The following is a 25,902-nucleotide window of genomic DNA, read 5'->3' on the forward strand; positions in this document are numbered from 1 at the left end:
GGGACACCTGGCTGGCTCAGTCAGCAGAGCATGCAACTGTTGATCTCGGGGTCGTGAGTTTGAGTCCTACGTTGATGGTAGAGTTTACTTAATAAAAAAAATCTTTTTTAAAGATTTATTTATTTAGAGAGAGAGAGCGCACGAGAGTGGGGGCGTAGGGTTGGGGCTGGGGGAGAGAGAATCTCCAATAGACTCCCCCACAGAGCACAGAGCCCAACGTTGCAGGGCCGATCCCAGGACCCTGAGATCATGACCTGAGCCAAAACCGAGTCGGATGCTTAATAAAAAGAATTTTAGGGGGGCGCCTGCGTGGCTCAGTCGTTAAGCGTCTGCCTTCGGCTCAGGTCATGGTCTCAGGGTCCTGGGATTGAGTCCCACATCAGGCTCCCTGCTCGGCGGGAGGCCTGCTTCTCCCTCCCCACTCCCCCTGCTTATGTTCTCTCTCTCGCTGTGTCTCTCTCTGTCAAATAAATAAATAAAATCTTTAAAAAAAGAAAAAAGAATTTTAGGGGCACCGAGGTGGCTCAGTTGGTTGAGCTGCTGCTGCTTTTTTTTTTTTTTTTTTAATTGGGCCATTTTCCAGCATTTATTTTCCAAAGGTAAGGCTTTAGTGTATTTGTTTGTTTGTTTTTTCTTACAACATATTCTTTCATTGCAACATTTTCCTCAGCTTGAAAAACTGTGTCCCCGTGGGTGGACACTTGGTAAGGCTTTATTGTAAAAAGACAGTATTACACACTGTTGTCTGTTTCTTGCATATTTCAAGAACTGTGTTAGAAACTATGTTAAAGAACTGTGTTAAAACAGTTATTAAAATTGAAGAGTATTGCATTGCATTATTTTGAAATAATAGCAATTTCCAATTAAATGGAATTCATCTTCCTCATAAAATCTTAACATATACCCGTGAAGATATTACAATGTCAGATGAACCAGTACCTATTTCTTCAATATTATTCATATCAATAGAGCTTTTTAAAAAATTTTTTATTTAAGTTCAATTAATTAACATATAATATATTATTAGTTTCAGAGATAGAGGTCAGTGATTCATCTGTCTTACATAACACCCAGTGCTCATTATATCACGTGCCCTCCTTAATGTCCATCACCCAATTACCCCGTCCCTCAAGCAACCCTCAGTTTGTTTCCTATGATAAGAGTTTCTTAGGTTTATCTCCCACTCTGATTTCGTCTTGTTTTATTTTTTACCTCTCTTCCCCTATGCTCCTCTGTTTTGTTTCTTAAATTCCACGTATGAGTAAGATCATATGATAATTATCTTTCTCTGATTGACTTATTTCGCTTAGCATAATATCCTCTATTTCTATCCATGTCATTATAAATAGCAAGATTTCATTTTTTGATGGCTGAGTAGTATTCCATTGTATATATTATACCACATCTTTTTTATCTATTCATCTGTTGATGGACATCTGGGCTCTTTCCATAGTTTGGCTATTGTAGACATTGCTGCTGTAAACATTGGGGTGTAGGTCCCCCTTCAGATCACTACATTTGTATCTTTGGGGTAAATCCCTAGTAGTGCAATTGCTGGGTCATAGGATAGCTCTATTTTCAACTTTTTGAGGAACCTTCATACAGTTTTCCAGAGTGGCTGCACCAGCTTGTATTCCCACCAACAGTGTAGAAGGGTTCCCCTTTCTCCACATCCTCACCAACACCTGTCATTTCCTGACTTGTTAATTTTAACCATTCTGACTGGGGTGAGGTGGTATCTCATTGTGGTTTTTGATCACTCCCTGATGCCAAGTGATGTTGAGCGTTTATTCATGTGTCTGTTGGCCATTTGTATGTCTTCTTTGGAGAAATGTCTGTTCATGTCTTCTGCCCATTTCTTGATTGGATTATTGCAATTTGGGTAATGAGTTTGGTAAGTTCTTTATAGATTTTGGATTCTAGTCCTTTATCTGATAAGACATTTGCAAATATTTTCTTCCATTCTGTCAGTTGTCTTTTGGTTTTGTCCTGTTTTCCTTTGTTGTGCAAAAGCTTTTTATCTTGATGAAGTTCCAGTAGTTCATTTTTGCCTTTGTTTCCCTTGCCTTGGAGACGTGTCTAGTAAGAAGTTGCTGCGGCCGCCTTCAAAGAGGTTGCTGCCTGTGTTCTCTAGGATTTTGGTTGGCTTCCTATTTCACATTTAGGTTTTTCATCCATTTTGAGTCTGTTTTTGTGTATGGTGTGAGGAAATGGTCCAGTTTCATTCTTCTGCATGTGGTAGTCCAATTTTCCCAACACCATTTGTTGAAGAGACTGTCTTTTTTCCATTGGATAGTCTTTCCTGCTTTGTTGAAGATGAGTTGAGGATAGAGTTGAGGGTCCTTTTCTGGGCTCTCTATTCTGTTCCATTGATCTATGTGTCTGTTTTTGTGCCAGTACCATACTGTCTTGATGATGAGAGCTTTGTAATACAGCTTGAAGTCTGGAATTGTGATGCCACCAGCTTTGGTTTTTTTTGTGTTTTTTTTTTCAACATTCCTTTGGCTATTGGAGGTCTTTTCTGGTTCCATACAAATTTTGGGATTATTTGTTCCAGCTCTGTGAAAAAAGTTGAAGGTATTTTGATAAGGATTGCATTGAATATGTAGATTGCTCTAGGTAGCATAGACATTGTAATAATATTTGTTCTTCCAGTCCATGAGCATGAAATGTTTTTCCATTTCTTTGTGTCTTCCTCAGTTTCTTTCATGAGTGTTATATAGTTTTCTGAGTATAGATCCTTTGCCTCTTTGGTTAGGTTTATTCCTAGGCATCTTATGGTTTTGGGTGCAACTATAAATGGGATCGACTTCTTAATTTCTCTTTCTTCTGTCTCATTGTTAGTGTATAGAAATGCAGCTGCTTTCTGTGCATTGATTTTGTATTCTGCCACGTTGCTGAATTCCGGTATGAGTTCTGGCAATTTTGGGGTGGGGTCTTTTGGGTTTTCCACATAGAGTATCATGCCATCTGCTTAGCATGAGAGTTTGACTTTTTTTTTGCTGATTGGATGCTAGTTTATTTCTTTTTGTTGTCGTGATTGCTGAGGCTAGGACTTCTAGTACTATGTTGAACAACAGTGGTGAGAGTGGACATCCCTGCTGTGTTCCTGACCTTAGGGGACAAGCTCTCAGTTTTTCCCCATTGAGAATGATATTTGCTGTGGTCTCTTTATAGATGGCTTTTATGAAATTGAGGTATGTACCCTCTATCCCTACACTGTGAAGAGTTTTAATCAAGAAAGAATGCTGTACTTTGTCAAATGCTTTTTCTGCATATATTGAGAGGATCATATGATTCTTGTCCTTTTTTTTATTAATGTATTGTATCACATTGATTGATATGCGGATGTTGAACCAACCTTGCAGCCCAGGAATAAATCCCACTTGGTCATGGTGAATAATCCTTTTAATGTACTGTTGGATCCTATTGGCTAGTATATTGGTGAGAATTTTTGCATCCATGTTCATCAGGGATATTGGTCTGTAATTCTTTTTGGTGGGGTCTTTGTCTGGTTTTGGGATCAAGGTAATGCTGGCCTCATAAAAAAGAGTTTGAAAGTTTTCTTTCCATTTCAATTTTTTGAAACAGCTTCAAAAGAATAGGTATTAATTCTTCTTTAAATGTTTGATAGAATTCCCCTGAATTCCCCTGGGAAGCCACCTAGCCATGGACTCTTGTTTGTTAGGAGATTTTTGATTACTGCTTCAATTTCCTTGCTGGTTATGGGTCTGTTCAGGTTTTCTATTTCTTTTTGTTTCAGTTTTGGTAGTCTGTACGTTTCTAGGAATGCATCCATTTCCTCCAGATTGCCTAATTTGTTGGCATATAGTTGCTCATAATATGTTCTTTTTATTGTTTGTATTTCTTCAGTGTTGGTTGTAATCTCTCCTCTTTCATTCATGATTTTATTTATTTGGGTCCTTTCTCTTTTCTTTTTGATAAGTCTGGCCAGTGGTTTATCGATCTTATTAATTCTTTCAAAGAACCAACTCCTAGTTTTGTTGATCTCTTCTAAGCTGGAGTGGCAATCCTTATTTAAGACAAATTAGATTTTAAACCAAAGACTGTAATAAGAGATGAGGAAGGACATTCATAATTAAAGGGTCTATCCAACAAGAAGATCTAACAATTGTAAATATTTATGCCCCTAACATGGGAGCAGCCAATTATTTAAACCAATTAATAACAAAATTAAAGAAACACATTGATAGTAATAGAATAATAGGGGACATTAGCACCCCACTCACTGCAATGGACAGATCATCTAAGCAGAAGATTAACAAGGAAACAAGGGCTTTGAATGACACACTGGACCAGATGGGCTTCACAGATATATTCAGAACATTCCATCCTAAAGCAACAGAATACACATTCTTCTCGAGTGCACAGGGAACATTCTCTAGATTAGATCACATACTGGGTCACAAATCAGGTCTCAACCAGTATCAAAAGATTGGAATCATTCCTTGAATATTTTCAGACCACAATGCTTTGAAACTGGAACCCAATCACAAAAGGAAATTTGGAAAGAGCTCAAATACATGGAGGCTAAAGAGCATCCTACTAAAGAATGAATGGATCAACCAGAAAATTAAAGAAGAATTTTTAAAAAGTTCACGGAAACAAATGAAAATGAAAACACAACTGTTCAAAACCTTTGGGATGCAGCAAAAGCGGTCCTAAGAGGGAAATAGATAGCACTACAAGCCTTTCTCAAGAAAGAAGAAAGGTGTCAAATACACAAGCTAACCTTACATCTAAAGGAGCTGGAGAAAGAACAGCAAATAAAGCCTAAACCTAGCAGAAGAAAATTAATAAAGATTAGAGCAGAAATCAATGAAATAGAAACCAAAAGAATAGTCGGTTGAGCTTCTGACTCTCAGTTTCAGCTGGGGTGGTGATCTAGGTCTTGGGATCACCCTGCCTCCGGCTCTACAGAACTGGATGTTCTATTCCTTCCCTCTGCACATAACCTACCCTGGATGCTCTGAAAGTATCCATATGCACCTGTTACATAGAACTTTTCTGTACAGTGAGCAACAGTTTCATTTCATATAGTTTATGCTGAATAGTATTTTAAAAATTGACAATCTTTTTGTTTCTTTTTAAGTTTCCATTTGGATCACTGTGGAGCTTTGCCCTGGTTTCTACAGAAGACAAGTTTCAAAGGAAGAACATTTATGACTCATGCTACAAAAGCTATTTATAGATGGCTTCTTTCAGATTATGTCAAAGTCAGGTAAATTGCTCTATTAGAGTTATACAGGAATTTGCTTCTACAGAATACATATAGTTCAAGATATGGACCATTTTGTGTTTGGAAGTGAGACACTGTTTTTATTCACAAGGATGTCATTAATTTGTCATTCAGTATCAACTCTTCAAATACCCATTGTGTACCCAGCACCTTCCTGACCATAAAGTCTTTATGAAGTTTTTACATCCCTAACTCTTTGTAATTTAGGTGAATTATAAGGTATGCTAACAATATTTTATAAACAGGATTTTATGATTTTATTAAAATTTAAGATCAAGTACATGATACAGTGATATATATTGAAATTGTATTTTAGATTATTTGATCAAAGCAAATTACTATCTTAAATGAAAAAGTTTCCTGAGGATGTTTTTTTCCAGTTGTAAGAGGATAATCAGAAAAGTTAGAAGCATTTTTGTGATACCTACAGCATGAATTATTAGTCTTCAAAAGTTTACTGTTTAATTTGTCTATTCCAAAAGTAGCTAAGAGGCAATTTGTTATTCTTCATGTGTAAATATAAAAGAATGGAAGAGTTACCCTTAGTAATTATACTGCTTACCACTTAAATAATGCTAACCATGTGCAGACACAGTCCTTACTTCTCAACATATATTAACTCATCTTCCTCTCGACTTCATGATGTAGGTTCTGTTATGAATCCCATTTTACAGGTGATGAAACTGAGACACACACAGGTTAGGTGATTCGCCCGTGATGGTCCTGGTAAGAGACAAAGCTGGGATTTACCAAGCAGTCTGGCACCAGAGTCTGTGGCCTTAACCATCACTCCCTTATGCTTTTTGGGAAGTACATTAGCATAATTTTCAGGAGAAAACTTACACTACACTTTGTAGAGAAATCTTTTCACATCCTGATGTGAAACTCTCTGTTGTGGTTCAGTGTGTGTGTGTATATGAGTGAGTTTATCTCTCAGGAGTGTTGGGGGAAAAAACATTGAGAAATACCATCATAAGAGTACTATGCTGTAATTTATTATGTACTTTGCTTAAAATCATGCTTTGTAGCTGTACACATAAAACGTTTTTATTACTATAATTACCAAGTAAAAAAATACACAAAATGTACAAGAGATTCTAAGTAGCATAATCCATACAGTGGAAGAACTTTGCGGCTATTTCGTTCATGGTCTCTGAGTTCAGAGAGTTTTAAAAAACCTTACCCTTAGTTTTCTGTGTTGGCCTCTTTAAATATTTAGTAATATATCAGCAGACGACATGCTGTATACAGAGACGGATCTGGAAGAGAGCATGGACAAAATTGAAACCATCAACTTCCATGAAGTTAAAGAAGTTGCAGGAATCAAGTTTTGGTGTTACCACGCAGGCCACGTCCTAGGAGCTGCCATGTTCATGATTGAGATCGCGGGTGTGAAGGTACTCTTGCTCCAGCAGCTTCCTCTCCAGGAGAAATCCATGCAGAGCTTTGTGCCCCCAAGTGACACTAAAGGAAATTCCTTAAGACTTGCGAGGTGTCTAAACACTGAAATGTAGGATAAAATTAAGTTGATGCTTTTTCCTTTTAAATATCACAGTTCATACCCCCATGGTAAGACTTCCTGTATCAAGATTCGAAAGAGTAAAGTAAGCTTCTCAAAAGACTAACGGTCCTTCACAGTACATAGGATTGATGCCTTTCCAGGGTCCTTTAGAAAAATGATGAGGGCAGAGCTGTCTTTGTGGCTGTACCTGTTTCACGTTAAACCGTGGTGGGGCATTTGTGTCATCTTGGTGTTCTGGGATTCACCTGTAAGCCCCTGGAAGGGGCAGGGCGCTGCATGAGTGACCGGGGTTCATCAGAACAGATCTTTGCCGCCATCCTTGTAAACACAGATGGATGACAGCACCAGCTCTTACCTCTGCTGCACGTTGGAGTCACTTAGGGACCCTGTTTAAAAATACTCATCGAATCAGACTCTGAGGGTGTGGCCTTGGCTTTTTTTTTTTTTTCCTCTTTTAAGTTTTCTAGGTGATTCCTATGTGTAGGCAGAGCTGAGCATCAATGCTCTGGAGTAATACTGTCCTGAATTATTAGCAGCTGCTCATTGGTTTGAAATGTTTACACATCAAGTTGTACTAAGTATTGCTAAATCATTTATCCTTACTATGTGCTCAGAGGCACAAAAAATAAGCAGAAAATAGGACAAATGCAGATCTGAATTCCCATGTGAAATTTGATGCATACCTTCCTATGTTTTTGTCTTCCACTTTAGATGGTTTTTCCATATACCTTAGTAGATTTCTTTCCTCATCATGCCCTTTTTGTCTCAGGTGTCCAGAGCACTTCCCAGGTTTATTAATATACAGGTTGTCTGTGCTGGGTGCATCTGGGAGCGTATCATTCCTCCAAGTTAGAGTGAATAATTGAAACACTGGACAGTTTCTATAACCGAACTGAGATATACACTTTGAATACGACATAAGTATTGCATCTAAATTTCATCACTTGTAAGCTGTTTTTCCTACTGAACTTCACCTTCAGATTTTATGAGCTAAATATCTTCACTAGTAAAACAAAACCTTCCAAAATCCTAACTTTCTAGCTTTATGTTTTTCACAGCTATTGTACACAGGTGATTTCTCAAGACAAGAAGACAGACACTTAATGGCAGCTGAAATTCCTAATATTAAACCTGATATTCTTATTATTGTAAGTATTAGTGCTGTGTGTTTTAATTAGTGTAATGTACGCAGGATTTTTTTCTAGTGGAAAAAAATATCATGATCTCATTTTCATAATATATGTTATCAGATGTAATTGTACTAGTTTTTTTTTAATTTATTTTAATTTATTTTTTTTAAGATTTTACTTATTTGAGAGAGACAGAGTGAGAGAAAGCACAAGCAGGGAGAGGGGGAGAGGGCAGGGGAGCAGCAGGCTCCCTACTGAGCAGGGAGCCCGATGCGGGGCTCCATGCCAGGACCCTGGGGTCATGACCTGAGCCGAAGGCAGATGCTTAACCGACTGAGCCACCCAGGCGCCCCTACTTGTATTTTTAATTCATTTTTTTTTTGCTTCTCTTAGTGCAGCTCCACCTTCTTGCTCTTATGTGATAACTCTAGCCTTGAATCAGAGATGATAGGACACCTCCTAAGTATTTTCATCTAAGGGAATTACCCCAAATTCATAGAACCTCTTAAGGGTTGTATAGAAATGGTGTGACCCCACTGCCTTGGCCATGGTTACTGTCTTTCAGGTCATAGCAACCGCTAACTTTCTGTGTGTGTTCTAGCTGCCTACTAGTTTGCAAGTCACAGGAGAATAAAAATCAATTTAACTGTACAGGGCTTTTGGTGAGGGGTGGGGTGGTGGTTGATGAGGAACAAATTAATAAATGTGTATTGGTGACAGTGAGGTCAGGGATTAGGAGAGAGAGCTCTTGGGCCTATGGCATATAGAAGAGTATCAAGTAAATTTAGTTCAAGGCTGAAGAACTGTCGGTCTCTCCCTCACCACCCGTAACATCCCCCAACCATCTAAGTATGAGAGACCCCGCATATTGCTGTCCCTAAGCAACGTACAAATGAATTCGTTTTCACTCAGTTAATTGTACCCTACACATAAATTGATCTTAATCTAAGGGAATTTTTATGGGTTTTTTTTTTAACCCTCAGGAAAAAAAGTTATTTTCATTATATCTGGTACTTTAGAGCAGTACTTCTCAAACTTTGATGTTGCATATGAATCATCTGGTCATGTTAAAATACAGATTTGGATTCAGTAGGTCTGGGCTGGGGCCTAAGATTCAGCACGTCTAACAAGCTCCCGGGGATGCCCATGCAGCTGGCCAGTGGGCCACACCTAGTCAGGCTTGAGGGATATTCTTAAAGAGAACTATAAGAAACAATATCTATTTCTGTTTTACAAGCTCTGATTTATCAAAGGTGGGAGAAATACCCTTTTTCCCATCCACGGAAAGCAAAATGGTTTAAAAAAATAAAAAGAATTATCTTGAGCAGGGAAGATACTTTATTTTAAATTTTTTTCCTGATTCCTTTTTCTAAAAATTTTTTACTGCTTAGTCAGATCTGAATTCTAACGTTTTTATTTGCTCTTCTTTTCAATTAGTATTATAACAATGTGTTCAAGTAAATGGCATGTTAATGGAGAAATGAATCACTTTGCTGCTGCATTTTATTAACATTTAACTTTTGTATTCTTTGGCAAGCGTCAGTCTCGGTCTCATACTTCTAACTTGTCATTTAGGAATCTACTTATGGGACCCATATCCATGAGAAGCGTGAAGAGCGAGAAGCAAGATTCTGTAACACTGTTCATGACATTGTAAACAGAGGGGGCAGAGGTCTCATTCCTGTCTTTGCTCTTGGAAGGGCTCAGGAGCTGCTCTTGATTTTAGGTATGCCTTTTCCTTTTTATTGGGGGATTCTCAAAATCTTGGAGTGCCTTTCTATCCAGGTAATTGCCTGGCCTCGGATAGGTCATTCTGCCTTTCTGGGCTTCAGTTTCTGCATCTAAAAATATGTAGTGCTGTAAGAGCCCAGAGAAACAGTGACCGTTGGGCGCTGCTACTGGGAATATAAGTGGTGCCCTTTTCTGGAAGTTGCCAACAGCCTCAGAACTCTCTGCAGTGAGCCTCAGGAGTCCTAAAAATATGTCACCTTTTGACCCAGGAGTACCGCCTGTGGGAAATACATGATACAAAGAAAATTTTTATCAGTAAGGGTATCCCTCATTTTAGTAGTTTTTAAAAATATTTATTTGGGCGGGGGGCAGAGGGAGAGAATCTTAAGCAGACTCCTCCCTGAGCGCGGAGCCCCACGTGGGGCTCGATCTCACGACCCTGAGATCATGACCTGAGCTGAAATCAGGAGTCGGACACTCAACCGACTGAGCCATCCAGGTGCGCCACTTAGGGAGACTTTTTAGTTCAAGACTTCTAAGGATAATTTTGACTTGCAGTTAGAAAAAAGGACCGAGAGAAAACTGGACTGGCTTAGGATGCAGAAAATGCAGCTCCTACCATGTCCTGTCTCTCACAGATCAGCTTTTGAGCTGGGGTCATTTACTCCATTTTTCCTTTTCGATGTAATAGGCATAGACTTAGCCTTATTCTACAGATGGAAGTGAGAGCAAGAGCTCTATGTAACCATTTCTAGTTCTTCACACTGAAGCTGTATACAGTCTTTAAGAAGAGCGCTTTCCCCAAATAGCATCGCAGAATGGTTGAGTTAGAAGGGATCATTAAGTATAAATATACGCAGAAAGTGGCACCCATTGTTCCTCTTATTACAAAAAAACTTATACATGCTCATTGAAGTATTTAAAAAACAGAGAAAAGCAGAAAAAGGATATCATCCATTTTCTCACTATCCAGATTTAACATCTTTCCAGTCATTTGTGTATTTTTTTTTAAAAGATTTTATTTATTTATTTGACAGAGACAGGGAACACAAGCAGGGGGAGTGGGAGAGGGAGAAGCAGGCTTCCCGCGGAGCAGGGAGCCCAATGCGGGGCTTGATCCCAGGACACTGGGATCATGATCTGAGCCGAAGGCAGACGCTTAATGACTGAGCCACCCAGGCACCCCCATTTGTGTATTTTTAACTAGGATTGGAGTACATACTGTTTTGAACCCTAGTTTTTTGAAATACTAAAATGATGGGGGCACCTGGGTGGCTCAGTCAGTTGAGCCTCTGACTCTTGGTTTTGGCTCAGGTCATGATCTCGTGGGTTGTGGGATCAAGCCCTGTGTTGGGCTTCTCGCTCAGTGGAGAGTCTCTCTCTCCCTCTGCCCGTCCCCCCCGCCCCGCTCATGTTCTCTCTATCTAAAATAACTAAATAAATAAAGTCTTTAAAATAAGTTAAATAAATAAAAAGTCTCCATAACAAAGTAATTTGAAGAACAGAGGAAATTGGGAAGGGGAAACCATGTTGTTATCATCAAATTGGGTTGCCAGATTCAGCACATAAAAATATAAGACACAAGTTTAATTCAGTTAAACTTGAATTTCAGATAAATAATGAATACTATTTTAGCACAAGTGTCCCAAATATTTAATATATATTCTTACCCTGAAAATCTTTTGTTTTTTCTCTGAAATTCAAGTTTAACTTGGCATTTGGTATTTTTATCTGGCAAGTCTACCATCAGGGCGTATGTTATGATTCCTTTTCTGAACCAGGACTGCCCTATGTGATTGCTTGCTCCTTTTCACCTAAATTCTCCCTTACAATGTAGTATAATAGAGGATAGCCATTTGAATGACTGGTTTCAAATTTCATCTGTGTTCTAGCCATGTGACCTTGGGGCAAGTTATTTAACTTTTCTTTGATATTTAAAATTTATACATAAAAATACACACAAAAAATAGAAGTAATATGACCTTGGTATGTAGAATGCATTGCAAGGTACTTGAGAAATAAAAGTGTATGGAAAACTTTGACACCATTAAAAATTTTAATTACATCAGTAAAAACATGAGCAGAATAAACCAGAGGGCAAAGCAGGAAATATTTCACGTGTATGACAGGAAAAGTCCCTGTCCTTCTATAGAGTTTTTACTTATAGTCAAGTAGAAAAATAACATTCCCTCCCTATTCAACCTTTGTTTAAGCCTATTTCCTAATCTATAAGATGGAGATGAATCTTCATAAGGTTTGTAAAAATTAGAAATAATATGTAAATAATAATTGTAAACTGCATACTAGGCATTTAACACATTTCCTAAATGCAGGTGTACCTAGGAGAATAAATGATATCTTTTGACCATACTACTCTTATAATATTTTGGGATTTAATGAGAGTTTTCCCCTAAAATAAGACTTCCTTTAAAGGTGTATTGCCCACAGTTTTCCTATATTATCAGAAACTGTTTGGCAGCTTTTTAAAAAAATATAGTCAAACAGTAATGTTACTGTCCTGTTTTTAAGTGTTCAGTAAAAATTTTAACTCTGGCAGTCCTATTTTGTAACTAGCAAAGTCTGACTACAGAAAGCCTAATTTTGATAACTCTTTGAAATACTGAGAGTACATTTTTATTTAAAACTATCCCAGAATTTAGTGTCTCTCTAAGGTAATAAGTTATGGTCTGTTACTCACTGTAAACTTCTACTGAATTATTTTTAAAACCTTCCACATCTTGGGACTGTGATCACAACATTCTTTTCAGGTCATGCACTAGTATTTAGAAATAAGTTTTGATTTTGTAAGTTTAAGTTAGAACCAGGCTAATTTTCTTGAACTCTTTAAAACGTATTAAACATGGGCGCCTGGGTGGCTCAGTCGTTAAGCATCTGCCTTCAGCTCAGGTCATGGTCCCAGGGTACTGGGATCGAGCCCCGCATCGGGCTGCCTGCTTCTCCCTCTCCCACTCCCCCTGCTTGTGTTCCCTCTCACTATGTCTCTGTCAAATAAATAGAATCTTTTTCAAAAATAAATAAATAAATAAAATATATTAAAACAAAAAGGGAGAAGATATTTGCAAATCATACATCTGGTAAAAGGTTAATAACGAAAATATATAAAGAACCTACACAACCTAAAATCAAAAAACAACCTGATTAAGAAAATGGGCAGAGAACTGGAAAAACATTTTTCCACAGAAGACATCCAGATGTCCAACAGGCCCATAAAAAGATGCTCAACATCACTCATCATTCAAGGGAAATGCAAATCAGAACCGCAATGAGATGAGATACCACCTCACACCTGCCAGATAGGCTATTACCAAAAGGACAAAAAAAAAAAAAAAAAAGATAAATGTTGGCGAGGATGTGGAGCAAAGGAACCATTGTGCACTGTTGGGAATGTAAATTGGTGCAGCCACCATATGGAGGCTCCTCAAAAAATTAAAAATCAAAATATCATATAATCTAGCAGTCCTACTTCTGGGTTTTTATCCAAAGAAAATGAAAACACCAATTTAAAGACATATATGCACCCTCTGTTCATTGCAGCATTATTTATAATAGCCAAGACATGGAAATGACCTAAGTGTTCACTGATGAATGAATGATAAAGAAGATATAGTATATAGAGACAGTGGAGAATATTACTCTGCCACAAAAAAGGATGAAATCTTGCCATTTGCAACATGTATGGACTCAGAGGGTATTCGGCAGCGAAATAAGAGAGAAAGACAAATACCATATGACTTCACTTACACGTGGAATATAAAAAACAAAACAAATGAACAAACCAAACAGAAACAGGCTCATAAATAGAGGAAACAAACTGTTGGTTTACCAGACGTGGGAGGGCTTAGGGGTCAAGCGAAACAGGTGAAGGGGATTAAAATGTACAAACTTCCAGTTAGACGATAAAGACGTTATGGAAATGTAATCTGCAGCATAGGGAATATAGTTAGTGGTATTGTAATAACTTTGGTGACGGATGGTAGCTAGACTTACCATGGGGATCATTTTGTAGTGTATAAAAATATCGAGTCACAGCTTTGCACAGTGGCAGTATCCTAGCCAATGAGGTTTATCCGAGGCACGATTATTGCTAATTGAAAAATATCGAGTCACTATGATATACACCTGAAACTAATAGGATATCATATGTCAGTGGTACTTCAATTTGAAAAAAAAATGTTAGCCTAGCCAGGGCCAGGCCCCTAGGGAGCCTTCAGACCCTGGAAGTCCCTCCCGCTGCTCCACGAGAGCCTCTGCGCCTTGGCCCGGAGCTAAAGCACAAGAGGGGCCAACATGTGTTGAAAGAAGGAGCACCCTTTCTAACCAGAGGCTGCATCCCAGAGCCTTGGGCCACCTGTGGGTATCAAATCCTAGCTGCCCACATTCTGGTGTGTGATCTTGGATCTTGGGCACGGGGTTTGGTATTTCTGAGCCTCCATTCCTTCTGTAAGATGCGGACCCTGTGTGCTCTCTCTGTGGTCGCAGACGCCTATGGGAGCCCTGCTCAGCACGCCCAGGAAATGGCAGCCGCTGCTCGTGCCGCTAGCCATCCCTGCCTCCGGGCTGCAGGGCCACCAGGGAAACCAAGGGGCAGGAACTAGAGCCTCGATTACAAGCAGCCTACAGGAAGCTGACTGACTAAAGCAAGACGGAATGTACTGGAAGGTATTGGTGTCCCCAGACTGTCCAGGAAAAATGGGAAGCCAGCGTGGAACAGGGACCCTCCTGAGGGCAGAAGGCAAGATCTCCTAGGAATGCGTCCCAGGAAGGAGCACCCACTTACTGTTACCTGGGTGTCTGCAGGCAGGGCGAGCCCTGTGAGAGGCCTACCAGGTGCAGAGCCGTGTGGATGAGGCCTACTATGGAAAGGACCAGAAGGGACCGGAGAGAGGAGATGGCCTCAAGGAAAACAGCCAAGACCGGCAGCCCGCCCCCACCATCCCCCCCGGCTTTCCAGCCCCGTGCACAGCAGTGTCTTGAGTGGGGCTTACCCTTAACCAGGGTAGCAATTAGTACAGACAGAGCTGACATGCTGAACGAATTGTGTGTGCTTGTGATGACAAATTGTATTTCTAACACCCCAGGGCGGTCCAAACCTTGGTATCTGCTATTAACACATAAATTAGTCATTTACAAAAATTGTGAGAGAGGGAAATATATATATAGTTGTATAAATATATATATATGTATAAATACTGTTGCATATACATGATTCTAGGCTTTATTTCTTGGTTGTCTGAATTTCTTATAATTCGTTTATTATTTGAACTATATACCCCACACAACAAAATGAAATTTGTTTCTTATAAAATCTCTCTAGATGAGTACTGGCAGAATCACCCAGAACTCCATGATATTCCCATATACTACGCATCCTCTTTGGCCAAGAAGTGCATGGCAGTGTACCAGACATATGTAAATGCCATGAATGACAAAATCCGCAAACAGATCAACATCAATAATCCCTTTGTTTTCAAGCACATTAGTAACCTCAAGGTGAGTGCTGAGGAAGGACCCGTAAACACAGAGGAGTCGGTAGTGCTCACAGCTACTGCCATTGATTCTGAGGCCCAGTCCTTCTTGCTGAGGTCTCGCTGTTTCTCTAGCAGGCACCGTTTTTCTTCATGAAAACAACAGTTTAGCAACTGGCATTCTTTTCTGCTTAACAGTTTTTGCCACTTGTTCCAAGTCTGCATACATTCTCAGTATCTACTGTTGCTGATGAAGTTGGGTCTCTCTGCCATGGAAACAGGAGGTCCTGATGAGAAAAATACTCTTACATTATATATTAAGTTTTTCCATTCTTACTCTAACCTAATCATCTTTTTGATTTCCACTGCAAATTCCGTGTGTGAAAACTTTTGTCATTACTTTTGTAGAGCATTCAATAAACAATAAAATCTGATTTTCTTTAGTTAAAAAAATAGTTTTAGAAAAATATTTTTATTAAAACTAATGCTTTAATCTTAATAAATTATGCCCCAGATTATCCAAGTTATAAGTCATCTTCCAGTTATAAATGGGCTCTATTCATGAAGTATTATTTTTTAAGTTAATTTTTAAGAGTTAGAGCCAAGTTTTCCCTAGAAACAATGTTGAACTTTCTGGTTGGATTTCTAGGCCAGCTCAAAATCTTGATGAAGTACGCAAGGCCATTGTGAGGGGAAAATTCTTTCAGAGTTCTATCTTGGGCGGATAGAAAGCCGTTTTGACTCTTAACTTTTTTCCTGCCCACCTCCTTAGCAGTGAAAATGGTCCTAATAGCCCCATTAATACCAGTAGGAGATTTAAAAGGTCAGTGTGAACTAACTGCCTTTATCACTTTGTTCTCCTTTCATTCCTAGCCTACATTGTTTAGGAACTTAGAAATTGGACTTAAAACGTTTACTAGTCTCATTGAGGCCCTTTCAGTAGTGTGATTAATCTTTTTATCTAGCTTTTCGTTATTCTTTGAAAACGAGGAATGCCTTGCCAAACCCTGGTACTCAGCATGCCTTTACCATCCCTTTTCCCCTCTTAGAGCATGGATCATTTTGATGACATTGGCCCCAGCGTCGTCATGGCCTCCCCAGGCATGATGCAGAGCGGCTTATCCAGAGAGCTCTTTGAAAGCTGGTGCACGGATAAGAGGAACGGCGTCATTATAGCAGGGTACTGTGTGGAAGGGACGCTTGCCAAGGTCAGCCATGGTCTTAGACCACCGTGTTATTCCTAATCAGAATTGCCAAGGCGGCCCATTACAGCCTGAGAAGCACCCGTCTATTCGCAGTAAAAACTATGGAAAGGAACCTATTTGAGACAAACGCAAAAACATGGATACCCTCATTCAGTGAAGAAGAAGTTTGCCAGTGTGTATTCTCTTGAAAGGTCACAGAAGGTGTTTGGGTCGATTGCCCATCTTCCTGTTGATACACAACGGTTGATGTTGACTCTTAGGGATGTACGCATGGTAGGAAATGCGTGCAGAGCTCCAGAGGCAGTTTCTGAACATCCAAGCATCACGTCCTCTTCTCTCCTCTTCTAGAACTTGTCTTATTTTTAAAAATACCTCGTGATTCTCCATTTAGACCGTTTATTACTTTAGCGTATTCTCTAAGTCACACAGACAGTGTTGGCTATGTATTTAAAATAGATTTCCAGAACAGAAACAGATCTGCCTGAAAAGTGACTTTTTAGAGCAGGAGAATAGCTGGGAATCCAAGTTTGCCTTTCTGATCATAAGTTACAATTGCCACTTCCAATACTCCAAATACATTGAATTTTAGTTAACTTGCTTACTTTCCTGATTGAATATTTGCTCGACCAAGAAAATAAGTGTTTGATATTTACTAAGTCAATTGTTAGAATGCTTTTTGTGCTAAAGGTCCCAAATTTAATGTAAGAATTTGTGGCTGCATTAACAAGTAGAAAATGTACCTTTTCTTTTCTGATTGGGTAGTTTATTTGTTTTGTTTCTTTTATTTTTATTTTTTTTTTTAACAGCATATCATGTCTGAGCCAGAAGAAATCACTACCATGTCTGGACAGAAGTTACCACTGAAAATGTCTGTTGATTACATTTCTTTCTCTGCTCACACAGATTACCAGCAAACCAGTGAATTTATTCGTGCTTTGAAACCGCCTCATGTGGTTAGTCTATGAATTTGATTTATAACATTAAAGGGGAAGAAAACATACGTAAGAAACTGCAGCTGGTTTTCAAATCAGACACTGTCTGTCATTAAGGTAGCCTCGTTTCGCAGAAGGCTTCTGCGAGCACTTGGACCTGACCTTTGCAGCTCCACTCTGAGTTGGGCAAGCTGTGCACTGTGTCTCCATTTACCCGAGGTCCCTCGTCAGATCCCCCAGCCCCAACTCCAATGCCCTTCCCCCATTCTCCCCAGTAACTTAAGAGCACGGGCTTTGCTTGTGGCTACTTGTTTTGAATCCCAGCTCCACCCCTTACTTGCTGGGTAACCCTGGGCAAGTTACTTAACTTCTCTGTGCCCCAATTGTAAATAGGGATGATAATGATACCTCGTAAGGTAATTGTGAGGAAGGGATGAGAGAACATAGATCTAAAGCATGTAATACGGTGCCTGGCATGGAGTAAATGCTTAATAATACTGAAAGAGAGACAAATCATATAATAGTAAAAAGTAAAGATCCAAATAGATATGAAATCACATAGCTCTTTACTGATGTGATTTGTTTATATTTTTAAGTTTCATGTAATACGAAAATAACAATTCTATTTTGGTGGGACTGGGGAGGGAATAAGAAAGGAAAGCTAAAAAAATATATGTATTTTTAATCAACAGAACACTTGGGGAACGTGTGTGTGGGAAACAGATGAAGTGCCCTTTCTAGATTTATTGAAAAGTAGTTTAGATGAAATAGCCTTTTGTTAGTTGTTTTTTTCCTTAAATTTTTTTCATTGTGGTGAAATATATATAACATAGAAGTTGCAATTTTAACCATTTTTAAGTTGTGCGGTTCCGTGGCATGAATCGCATTCACGGTGTTGTGCAACCAAGAGAAACTGTACCTATTAAGCAAAAATTCCCCATTTTCTCCTCCCCGGCCCCAGGTAACCTGCAGTTTACTTTCTGTCTCTCTGAATATGCCTGGCATAGGTATTGCATGAAGGTGAAATCCTACAGCACTTAGCAGAATATGCTCAAGGTCCATCCATATTGTAGCACGTATCAGAACTCCCTTCTTCTGTGTGGGTGACCAACATTCTGTTGTTTGTATAGACCACACACATGCATGTGGTATATGCATGCTGCGGTGAACACTGGCCTCTGAGTATCTGTGTGAGTCCCTGTTCTCACTTCTTTTGCATATACACCGAGGAGTGGGTTTGCCGGATCATAGGGTCATTCTGTTAACTTTTGGAGGAGTCACTCAACTCCCGAAGTGGCTGCACCATTCTGCATCCCCCCAGCAGGGCACAAGCGTTCCGATTTCACCATATCCTTGCCAACACTTGTTTGCCTTTTTGTGACTACAGCCATTCCTAATAAGCATGAAGCGGTATCTCATTGTGGTTTTGATTCTCACTTCCCTAATGACTAATGATGTTGAGCGTCCTTTCATGTGCTCTTCTGTTAATTTTTGAGTTCTTTCTAGCCTGGAAGTCCTCACAGGGATTTGCCAGTGGCCCTTACTCGATAAGCAGAGTCTTGGGTGAAGAAAAATCCCTCACCTACTTGTTAGCTTTGTGAATTTCGTCACAGTGCAGACTCCTCACAGGGGTTCCCTGGTGTATGTGGTTCATGGAAATGCTCCCACGTGTTAAAGCCGGGGAGGAAGCGTGGTAGTGCCATTTCTCTCAGCAATCACTGCTTCATCCTCAGTCCCATTTCATTGCTCTCCAGGCTCTCTCTCTGCTGACAGGATTGAACTCGATGCTTACCTTTCTTCAGTAACCAGGTCAGCAAAAGTATATCTGCGTGATAGAATAACAACAGTGTTAGTGGTAACCACAAGTAACAGCTAGCGTTGATTATTTACCACGTGCCAGGTACTGTACTCATGTTTTAAGCAATCTCTACACCTGGCATGGGGCTCAAACTTAGAACCCCGAGCTCAGGAGTCGCGTGCTCTACTGACGGAGCCAGCCAGGCACCGTGTACTCTGGTGTACATGCATCAGCTTGCTTCCTCCTTACGACCAACACCTATTTGTAGATGACAAAACTGAGATGTTAAGTAACTTGCCCGAGTTTCCGTAGCTGGGAAGCGCTTAAGGAGCCAGGACTTGTGTTTGAGCAGCAGCCAGGCCTCAAAGCCGGGCTCTTTACTCGGCCATATGCCTCTGCCTAGGAGTGATGCTAGGTCGGCTTCTGTGAGCCCAGGCAAGAAATCATCTAGCAGGAGTCTGTAGGTTAAGAATGATCTGTCTTGTAAAATACAGATTATAGAAGTGAATGGGAGGAGACTGGTATCTAATACAGTTACTATAAATACCCCTCAAAGGCAATTTCATTTGGTCCCGAAATATTCTATTTGGTATTACTATAATAAACGGAAGAAAATATCAGAAGTCTTTTTCTTTCCCCATAAAAAGCTTCTTTTGAAAGTCTTGTATTAGGAAACCTAAAGAAAACTGGGTGTTCTCTGCATTAGTAAGAATAGCGATGGTTTCGTCGAAGAATCCTACGTCTAAAGCCGGCAGAGGCTGCAGAAGTCACGCGCTGCAGCCCTTTACAGTTGAACACAGAAGTCTAGAGAAAGTCCAACTTCCATAAAGTTGTATATCTCACTAGTGGGAACACCTGAAGTAGAAGTGTCTGTACTTTCTCTTAAGATAGTTCTACTTCAGGATTTTTAAAGCCAAACAGAATGAAAATAACTGTACAAGTTTGATTGACGGGAGGTCCTTCAAAGTCGTTACGTTTAATAACGTCAAGTATATGTCTGTTGCACATATTAAAGTCAGATAGGGGCCATCATTAAGCCGAACTCAGGATGTTTCCCTGTGCTCTCTTACAATTCATTCTTTTTTTTTTAATTTAATTTTATTATGTTATGTTAATCACCGTACATTACATCATTAGTTTTTGATGTAGTGTTCCATGATTCATTGTTTGTGCATAACACCCAGTGCTCCATGCAGAACGTGCCCTCTTTAATACCCATCACCAGGCTAACCCATCCCCCCACCCCCTCCCCTCTAGAACCCTCAGTTTGTTTCTCAGAGTCCAGTCTCATGGTTCGTCTCCCACTCCGATTTCCCCCCTTCATTTTTCCCTTCCTACTATCTTCTTTTTTTTTTTTTAAACATATAATATATTATTTGTTTCAGAGGTACAGATCTATGATTCAACAGTCTTGCACACTTCACAGCACTCACCATAGCACACACCCTCCCCAATGTCTATCACCCAGCCACCCCATCCCTCCCACCCCCCACCACTCCAGCAACCCTCAGTTTGTTTCCTGAGATTAAGAATTCCTCATATTGGTGAGGTCATATGATACATGTCTTTCTCTGATTGACTTATTTCACTTAGCATAACACCCTCCAGTTCCATCCACGTCGTTGCAAATGGCAAGATCTCATTCCTTTTGATGGCTGCATAATATTCCATTGTATATATATACCACATCTTCTTTATCCATTCATCTGTTGATGGACATCTTGGCTCTTTCCATAGTTTGGCTATTCTTACAATTCATTCTATGTAGATTTTAGTCCATGGAGAACAGAATGAAATGGCCAGATTGAAAGCAGCCCTGATTCGAGAATATGAGGACAACGATGAAGTTCACATAGAGGTTCATAATCCTCGGAATACAGAAGCTGTGACCTTGAATTTCAGAGGAGAAAAGCTAGCCAAGGTAAAAGGTTGTGGTTTCTGATCTTATCCAGGTCTTTTCTAAAGGGAAATGTATACGTCTTAAAAATACAGACTTCTTTTCATCAAAGCAAGATAATGTCCTTAATGATGATTTCTGTCTACTTAGTATTGTATAAGAATTTTATCCATATGCTTTTTTAGGTCTTCTGGTCCTGCTAATTCATTTCTTCACGTAGGAAGTTTTCAAGTACATTAGATCTTAATGCAGTTGAATTTGGTAGCTTTGTAATCCACATCTCCACTTCCTTTTCCTCCCTGTGTCTGAGAATAAACAAATATTCATTACTGTTTTACTACTACATCTAATACACTATTCTGTCCACTGGTCCTTCTCCCAAAGAATCTAAAGATAGGCTCATATGTGTAAACATATATGTGGTATGATAGAACTTAACAAAAATTTGTCCATGTTTGATGCTGAAATACAGTATTTTCAGAATTTAAAAATAAAATAGTTAAAAATCTTACCTGAGGTTTTAGAGGGATGCTGTAAGGTAGCTACAATGGTATCTCCTGTTAAGATTTTTTTTAAGATGCTTCTAAGGGGAACTTTTTAATGATTTATCTGAAGTTTTAAATATCAGACATGTATTAATGAGCAACTTTACAGCAGTTCTTTTAATATAGAATGAGCCAGATATGAGAAGGCTAATTGATGAATATCCTTCCTTGCAGTTGAGTTTGAGAGGAAAAAAAGTCAGCAGAAGTTAAGATGTGAGGCTTTTGTTGCCAAAGGACAGATGGTTGTATTTACTCCTGAATTAACTCGTATTCTCAAAACTTTCCGGTGGCCAGTTTAATGGAAGCAACCTTGTACCTATAGAAAAATGTGTTCAGTTAGGAATCTAAGAATTAAATTTCCCAAGCTCTGCTGGTTGAGATTTGGGGAGGGGGAAGAATTTTACAGTCAATTTAGGAGAAGCGGAGTTGAACAAAATTAAGCTGCTTTCTTTACAACAGGACTTTTCAGAGTTTTTGTTTTTACTTCTTTTTTTTTTTAAGATTTTATTATTTGACAGAGAGAGAGCACACAAGCAGGGGGAGCAGCAGAGGGAGAGGGAGAAGCAGGGAGCCCAATGTGGGGCTCGAACCCAGGACCCTGGAATCATGACCTGAGCTGAAGGCAGACACTTAACTGACTGAGACACCCAGGTGCCCCCAGAGTTTTTATTAGGCCATTATACATTATAAACCTTCAAGAAATATAGTAAGCAGCATTTAAAAATTTGTTTAACTAGAGGGGCGCCTGGGTGGAACAGTTGGTTAAGCATCCAACTTTTGATTTTAAATGCCTAATGGGCATCATTATGATTGAGTATCTAAATAAGTGCGTTTTCCAAAATTGGAAATTCCACCTCCTTTTTTTTTTTTTTTTTTTTTAATAGGTCATGGGCTTTTTAGCAGACAAGAAACCAGAACAAGGCCAGCGGGTCTCGGGAATACTTGTTAAAAGAAACTTTAATTATCACATACTTTCTCCTTGTGATCTCTCCAGTAAGTATACTATTAATCATCAAATATAAATTGATTTTCACATTGAAACAAAATCTACGAAAACTTCTCTTACTAATGGCCAAACTTTAAGTAACAGCCAAGTAATAGAAATTGATGGGTTAGTAATGCACATAACTTAATGGGGGGGGAATCTTCCTTGAACTATTTAAATGTTTGAATTCTTTGTGGACTTTTTTCTTAATTGGGAACATAAGTTCACCTCCAAGATTGACCACTCCTGCTGACCCTTGACAAGCCTGTTTTCCACCTTTCGCAGTGGAGTCCTGGTACTTTTATTTTCTGAAGTAACCTTGGACTCCCCACTCATGCATTTTGATCTTTATGACCTAGACTTTTACATCGCTTGCTGGGCCTTTATGTTGTTTGTATAGATGCTGGGCCACCATTACTTTTGCCGTAGATATGGTATCACGTTAAATAACTGTGCTCCGTTTTATGCACAATAAAGCACTAATAGAGTATGAGTGCTTTATGAAAGGATAAGAAATAGCAGGGTTTAGGTATTCATCTGTGAGCTGGGCCGGCAGTCAGCTTTAGCGCACCACGCAGGTGCAGTATAACTTGTCCCCCTCTCCGGCGGTGAGTGCGGTCTCGCTCTGGGCCCGGCGCCGTTGTCCCCCTCTCCGGCGGTGAGTGCGGTCTCGCTCTGGGCCAGGCCCCGTGCCGGGTGCTAGAGGACTAACGATGCACTACAGAGCACAGCCCCGGCCCCTGGACGCTGCCTCATGAGAGAAGCGTCTTTGTCCAGAGCTAGTCACCGCGCTGAGTGACAAAGTGCCTAAGTTTGTGAGGAGAGAACAAACAGGTCTAGAAGAGTCGGAAAGGTTTTGTAGCACTTGTGCTGCGTGGTGAAGGGTTGTCGGGAGTGGCCAAGCCCGGGATCAGCAGAGGACAAGCTGGGGTGTACTGGCTTGGAGACCTGCAGGGACCCGATGTTTTCAGGGCAGTGAGGCTGCTGTCTTACAGCTGAAGCATAAGCTAACTAGTCGGGGAGCAGGGGTGGGCGTAGGGAGTTAAAGGGGGAAATGTAGGGTGGAAAGAGATTAAGGAGCACCTTGTACGCTTTCTGAAAAACATGTTCTTGTTTACCTTGCTTTAACTTCCCTCTACCCCTGTATGCGCAGATTGTAGATTGCAGATTGTATTTTGTGTGACTAGTATTGTTACTTAAAGTGTATTTATTCTAATTTCCTCTTCAGATTATACTGACTTGGCCATGAGCACTGTGAAACAGACCCAAGCCATTCCCTATACCGGTCCTTTTAATTTGCTCTATTACCAACTACAGAAATTGACAGGTGTGTGTATTTGTTAAAATGCACCTAATTGTTTTCTGCTTTTGAGTAAGATAAGTATATATCTGGGAAAGGATGTTATTTAATTTGGGTAATTATCTCAGAATTTGCACAAATTTTATTTGTACTTTGCTTGGACATGTTCTCAGCTTTGGTGAATTTTTGAAAGTGTACTCATAAATTTTTTAAATTGTGTTATACTTCTTATCCTTGATCCACTGAAAATTCTAAAATCAGTAATCTTTGCTCCTCGTGTTTAAAATCCACTTTAGTGTATGCTAGTGCTAAATTTCATCTATTTCTTTTCTTATTCAGAAAATCAGTTTTCTGGTTCCATCAGGACCAGTCTATATAGCAGGTTTTACAAGAACACATGGCCGCTGGCCAAAGGCCAGTAGAACAGCAGACCTGTTCTGTTTTCATATTAGACCATTCGGAGCTAGAGATTTTGGGGCATGAACATAATGAGGGGCACTGACTAAGTTAAAAGGTGTGGATTCCCTCTAATAAGCAGGAACACTTGAATAATAAATTACACTTTATATTAATATGCTCTTCATAATTCAAATAGCAAAATACAACCATAAAATAAACCAGTAGAAAGAAAAACTTCTTTTCTTTTACTTCAGATCCTCATACCAGAATTATAGGTCATAACACAGAAAGTTAATAAAATTAACCCTTAATTAAGAGGTTCCTGGGAGGACCAGAAAAGTCTCCTTTTAAACAACAGAATATTCCTGTAGAATGATGAAGTCTATGAAGACAGAAGGCAGAAGTGACTAGTTGGAAGTAGTTGACTAGTCTCATGTTAAATTTTAAGATGCTAGTGGCTAAATCTCTTACATAAACACATGTTTGACAATCACCAAAGTTTGTGACTGAAAAAATGTTGAAGGTCCAAGGTAAATCCTGCCTCGTTATATGAGTTTAATACATGTTGAGATCTTTCATTTGCTGCAAGCAGTTCACATAAAACTTAGTTATTTGAAATCTAAGTACAAAAATGGGTAATTTTTTCATTGTGTATCAGATTTATTTCAGCTGTCTCTATAAACAAAGGAATAATAATGCCTCTGGAAGATTATCAGAAAATTATATACATCTTGATACTCTTTTTTTCAGGTGACGTGGAAGAATTAGAAATTCAAGAAAAACCTGCTCTGAAAGTATTCAAAAATATCACTGTCATACAGGAGCCAGGAATGGTGGTATTAGAAGTAAGATAAGATCATTTACCTAAACAAGGAGGGGAAAAAATTTTAAGACTTCACATATAATTATAGAGAAAATTTGTTTCTTCTCAATCAGGAAAAATATATGTGTGTGTGTGCATATTTTTCTTGCCCAGATCAGCTTTAAATATGACATAGCTGGGCACTTTCTATGTAGTTCCAATAACAGAAACTAATATGAAGGGCAACTGGGTACCTCAGTCCATTGAGCATCCAGCTCAACTGTCTCAGCTCAGGTTTTGATCTCAGGGTCATGAGTTCAAGCCCTGCATTGGGCTCCATGCCCGGTGTGGAGCCTAGTTAAAAAGAAAAGAAAAGAAATGAGGGGCGCCTGGGTGGCTCAGTTGTTAAGCGTCTGCCTTCAGCTCCGGTCATGATCCCACGGTCCTGGGATTGAGCCCCGCATCAGGCTCCCTGCTCTGCAGGAAGCCTGCTTCTCCCTCTCTCACTCCCCCTGCTTGTGTTCCCTCTCTCTGTCAAATAAATAAATAAAATCTAAAAAAAAAAAAAAGAAATGGAACTAATGTTAAATTAAGGCTTAATATTTAGTATGTGTAGTGAATATAGGTCTCATGTGAGAAGTCCCAACTAATTTTGTGATAGCGCTGGATGTCTTCACTTATATCAAAATATCCAGCATTCTCAAGATAAAAATCAAATTCTGTTACTTTGAAACAAATAGACGTCACGCAGCGCTCTTAAGAGTGGAATTTTGAAAATTTAAATAAGCAATATTACTTTGACCCAAATACACAAAGGCTAGAAACCACTGTGTGTGGTTCCTACTATTAGAATTTTAAATTCCTACTGGTAGAATTTGGAACCCAGACACCAAATTAATTTGATGGTTGA

General features: G+C 39.4%; 1 protein-coding gene and 1 non-coding gene across 3 annotated transcripts in view; both read left to right on the forward strand.

The window, feature by feature from the left end:
* CPSF3 (cleavage and polyadenylation specific factor 3) overlaps window positions 1-25,902 on the forward strand; it is a 43,234-nt gene that overhangs the window by 6,166 nt on the left and 11,166 nt on the right. The window contains exons 4-14 of one of the 2 annotated variants that reach the window (XM_032430069.1): window positions 5,114-5,242; window positions 6,480-6,657; window positions 7,841-7,930; window positions 9,488-9,638; window positions 14,979-15,154; window positions 16,179-16,337; window positions 17,141-17,287; window positions 20,833-20,985; window positions 22,391-22,499; window positions 23,720-23,818; window positions 24,941-25,035. In XM_032430069.1, coding sequence (XP_032285960.1) covers window positions 5,114-5,242; window positions 6,480-6,657; window positions 7,841-7,930; window positions 9,488-9,638; window positions 14,979-15,154; window positions 16,179-16,337; window positions 17,141-17,287; window positions 20,833-20,985; window positions 22,391-22,499; window positions 23,720-23,818; window positions 24,941-25,035 — 1,486 coding nt within the window. Of the gene's footprint in view, window positions 1-5,113; window positions 5,243-6,479; window positions 6,658-7,840; window positions 7,931-9,487; window positions 9,639-14,978; window positions 15,155-16,178; window positions 16,338-17,140; window positions 17,288-20,832; window positions 20,986-22,390; window positions 22,500-23,719; window positions 23,819-24,940; window positions 25,036-25,902 lie in introns of those variants that run through there. The other variant, XM_032430071.1, reaches the window with a different exon arrangement.
* On the forward strand, window positions 13,692-13,839 carry LOC116648314. The gene has a single exon (XR_004302506.1). It is a non-coding gene; the product is annotated as a U4 spliceosomal RNA (small nuclear RNA).

Source organism: Phoca vitulina, unplaced genomic scaffold, assembly GCF_004348235.1.
Source record: "Phoca vitulina isolate PV1807 unplaced genomic scaffold, GSC_HSeal_1.0 scaffold42, whole genome shotgun sequence".
Lineage (NCBI taxonomy): Eukaryota > Metazoa > Chordata > Mammalia > Carnivora > Phocidae > Phoca > Phoca vitulina.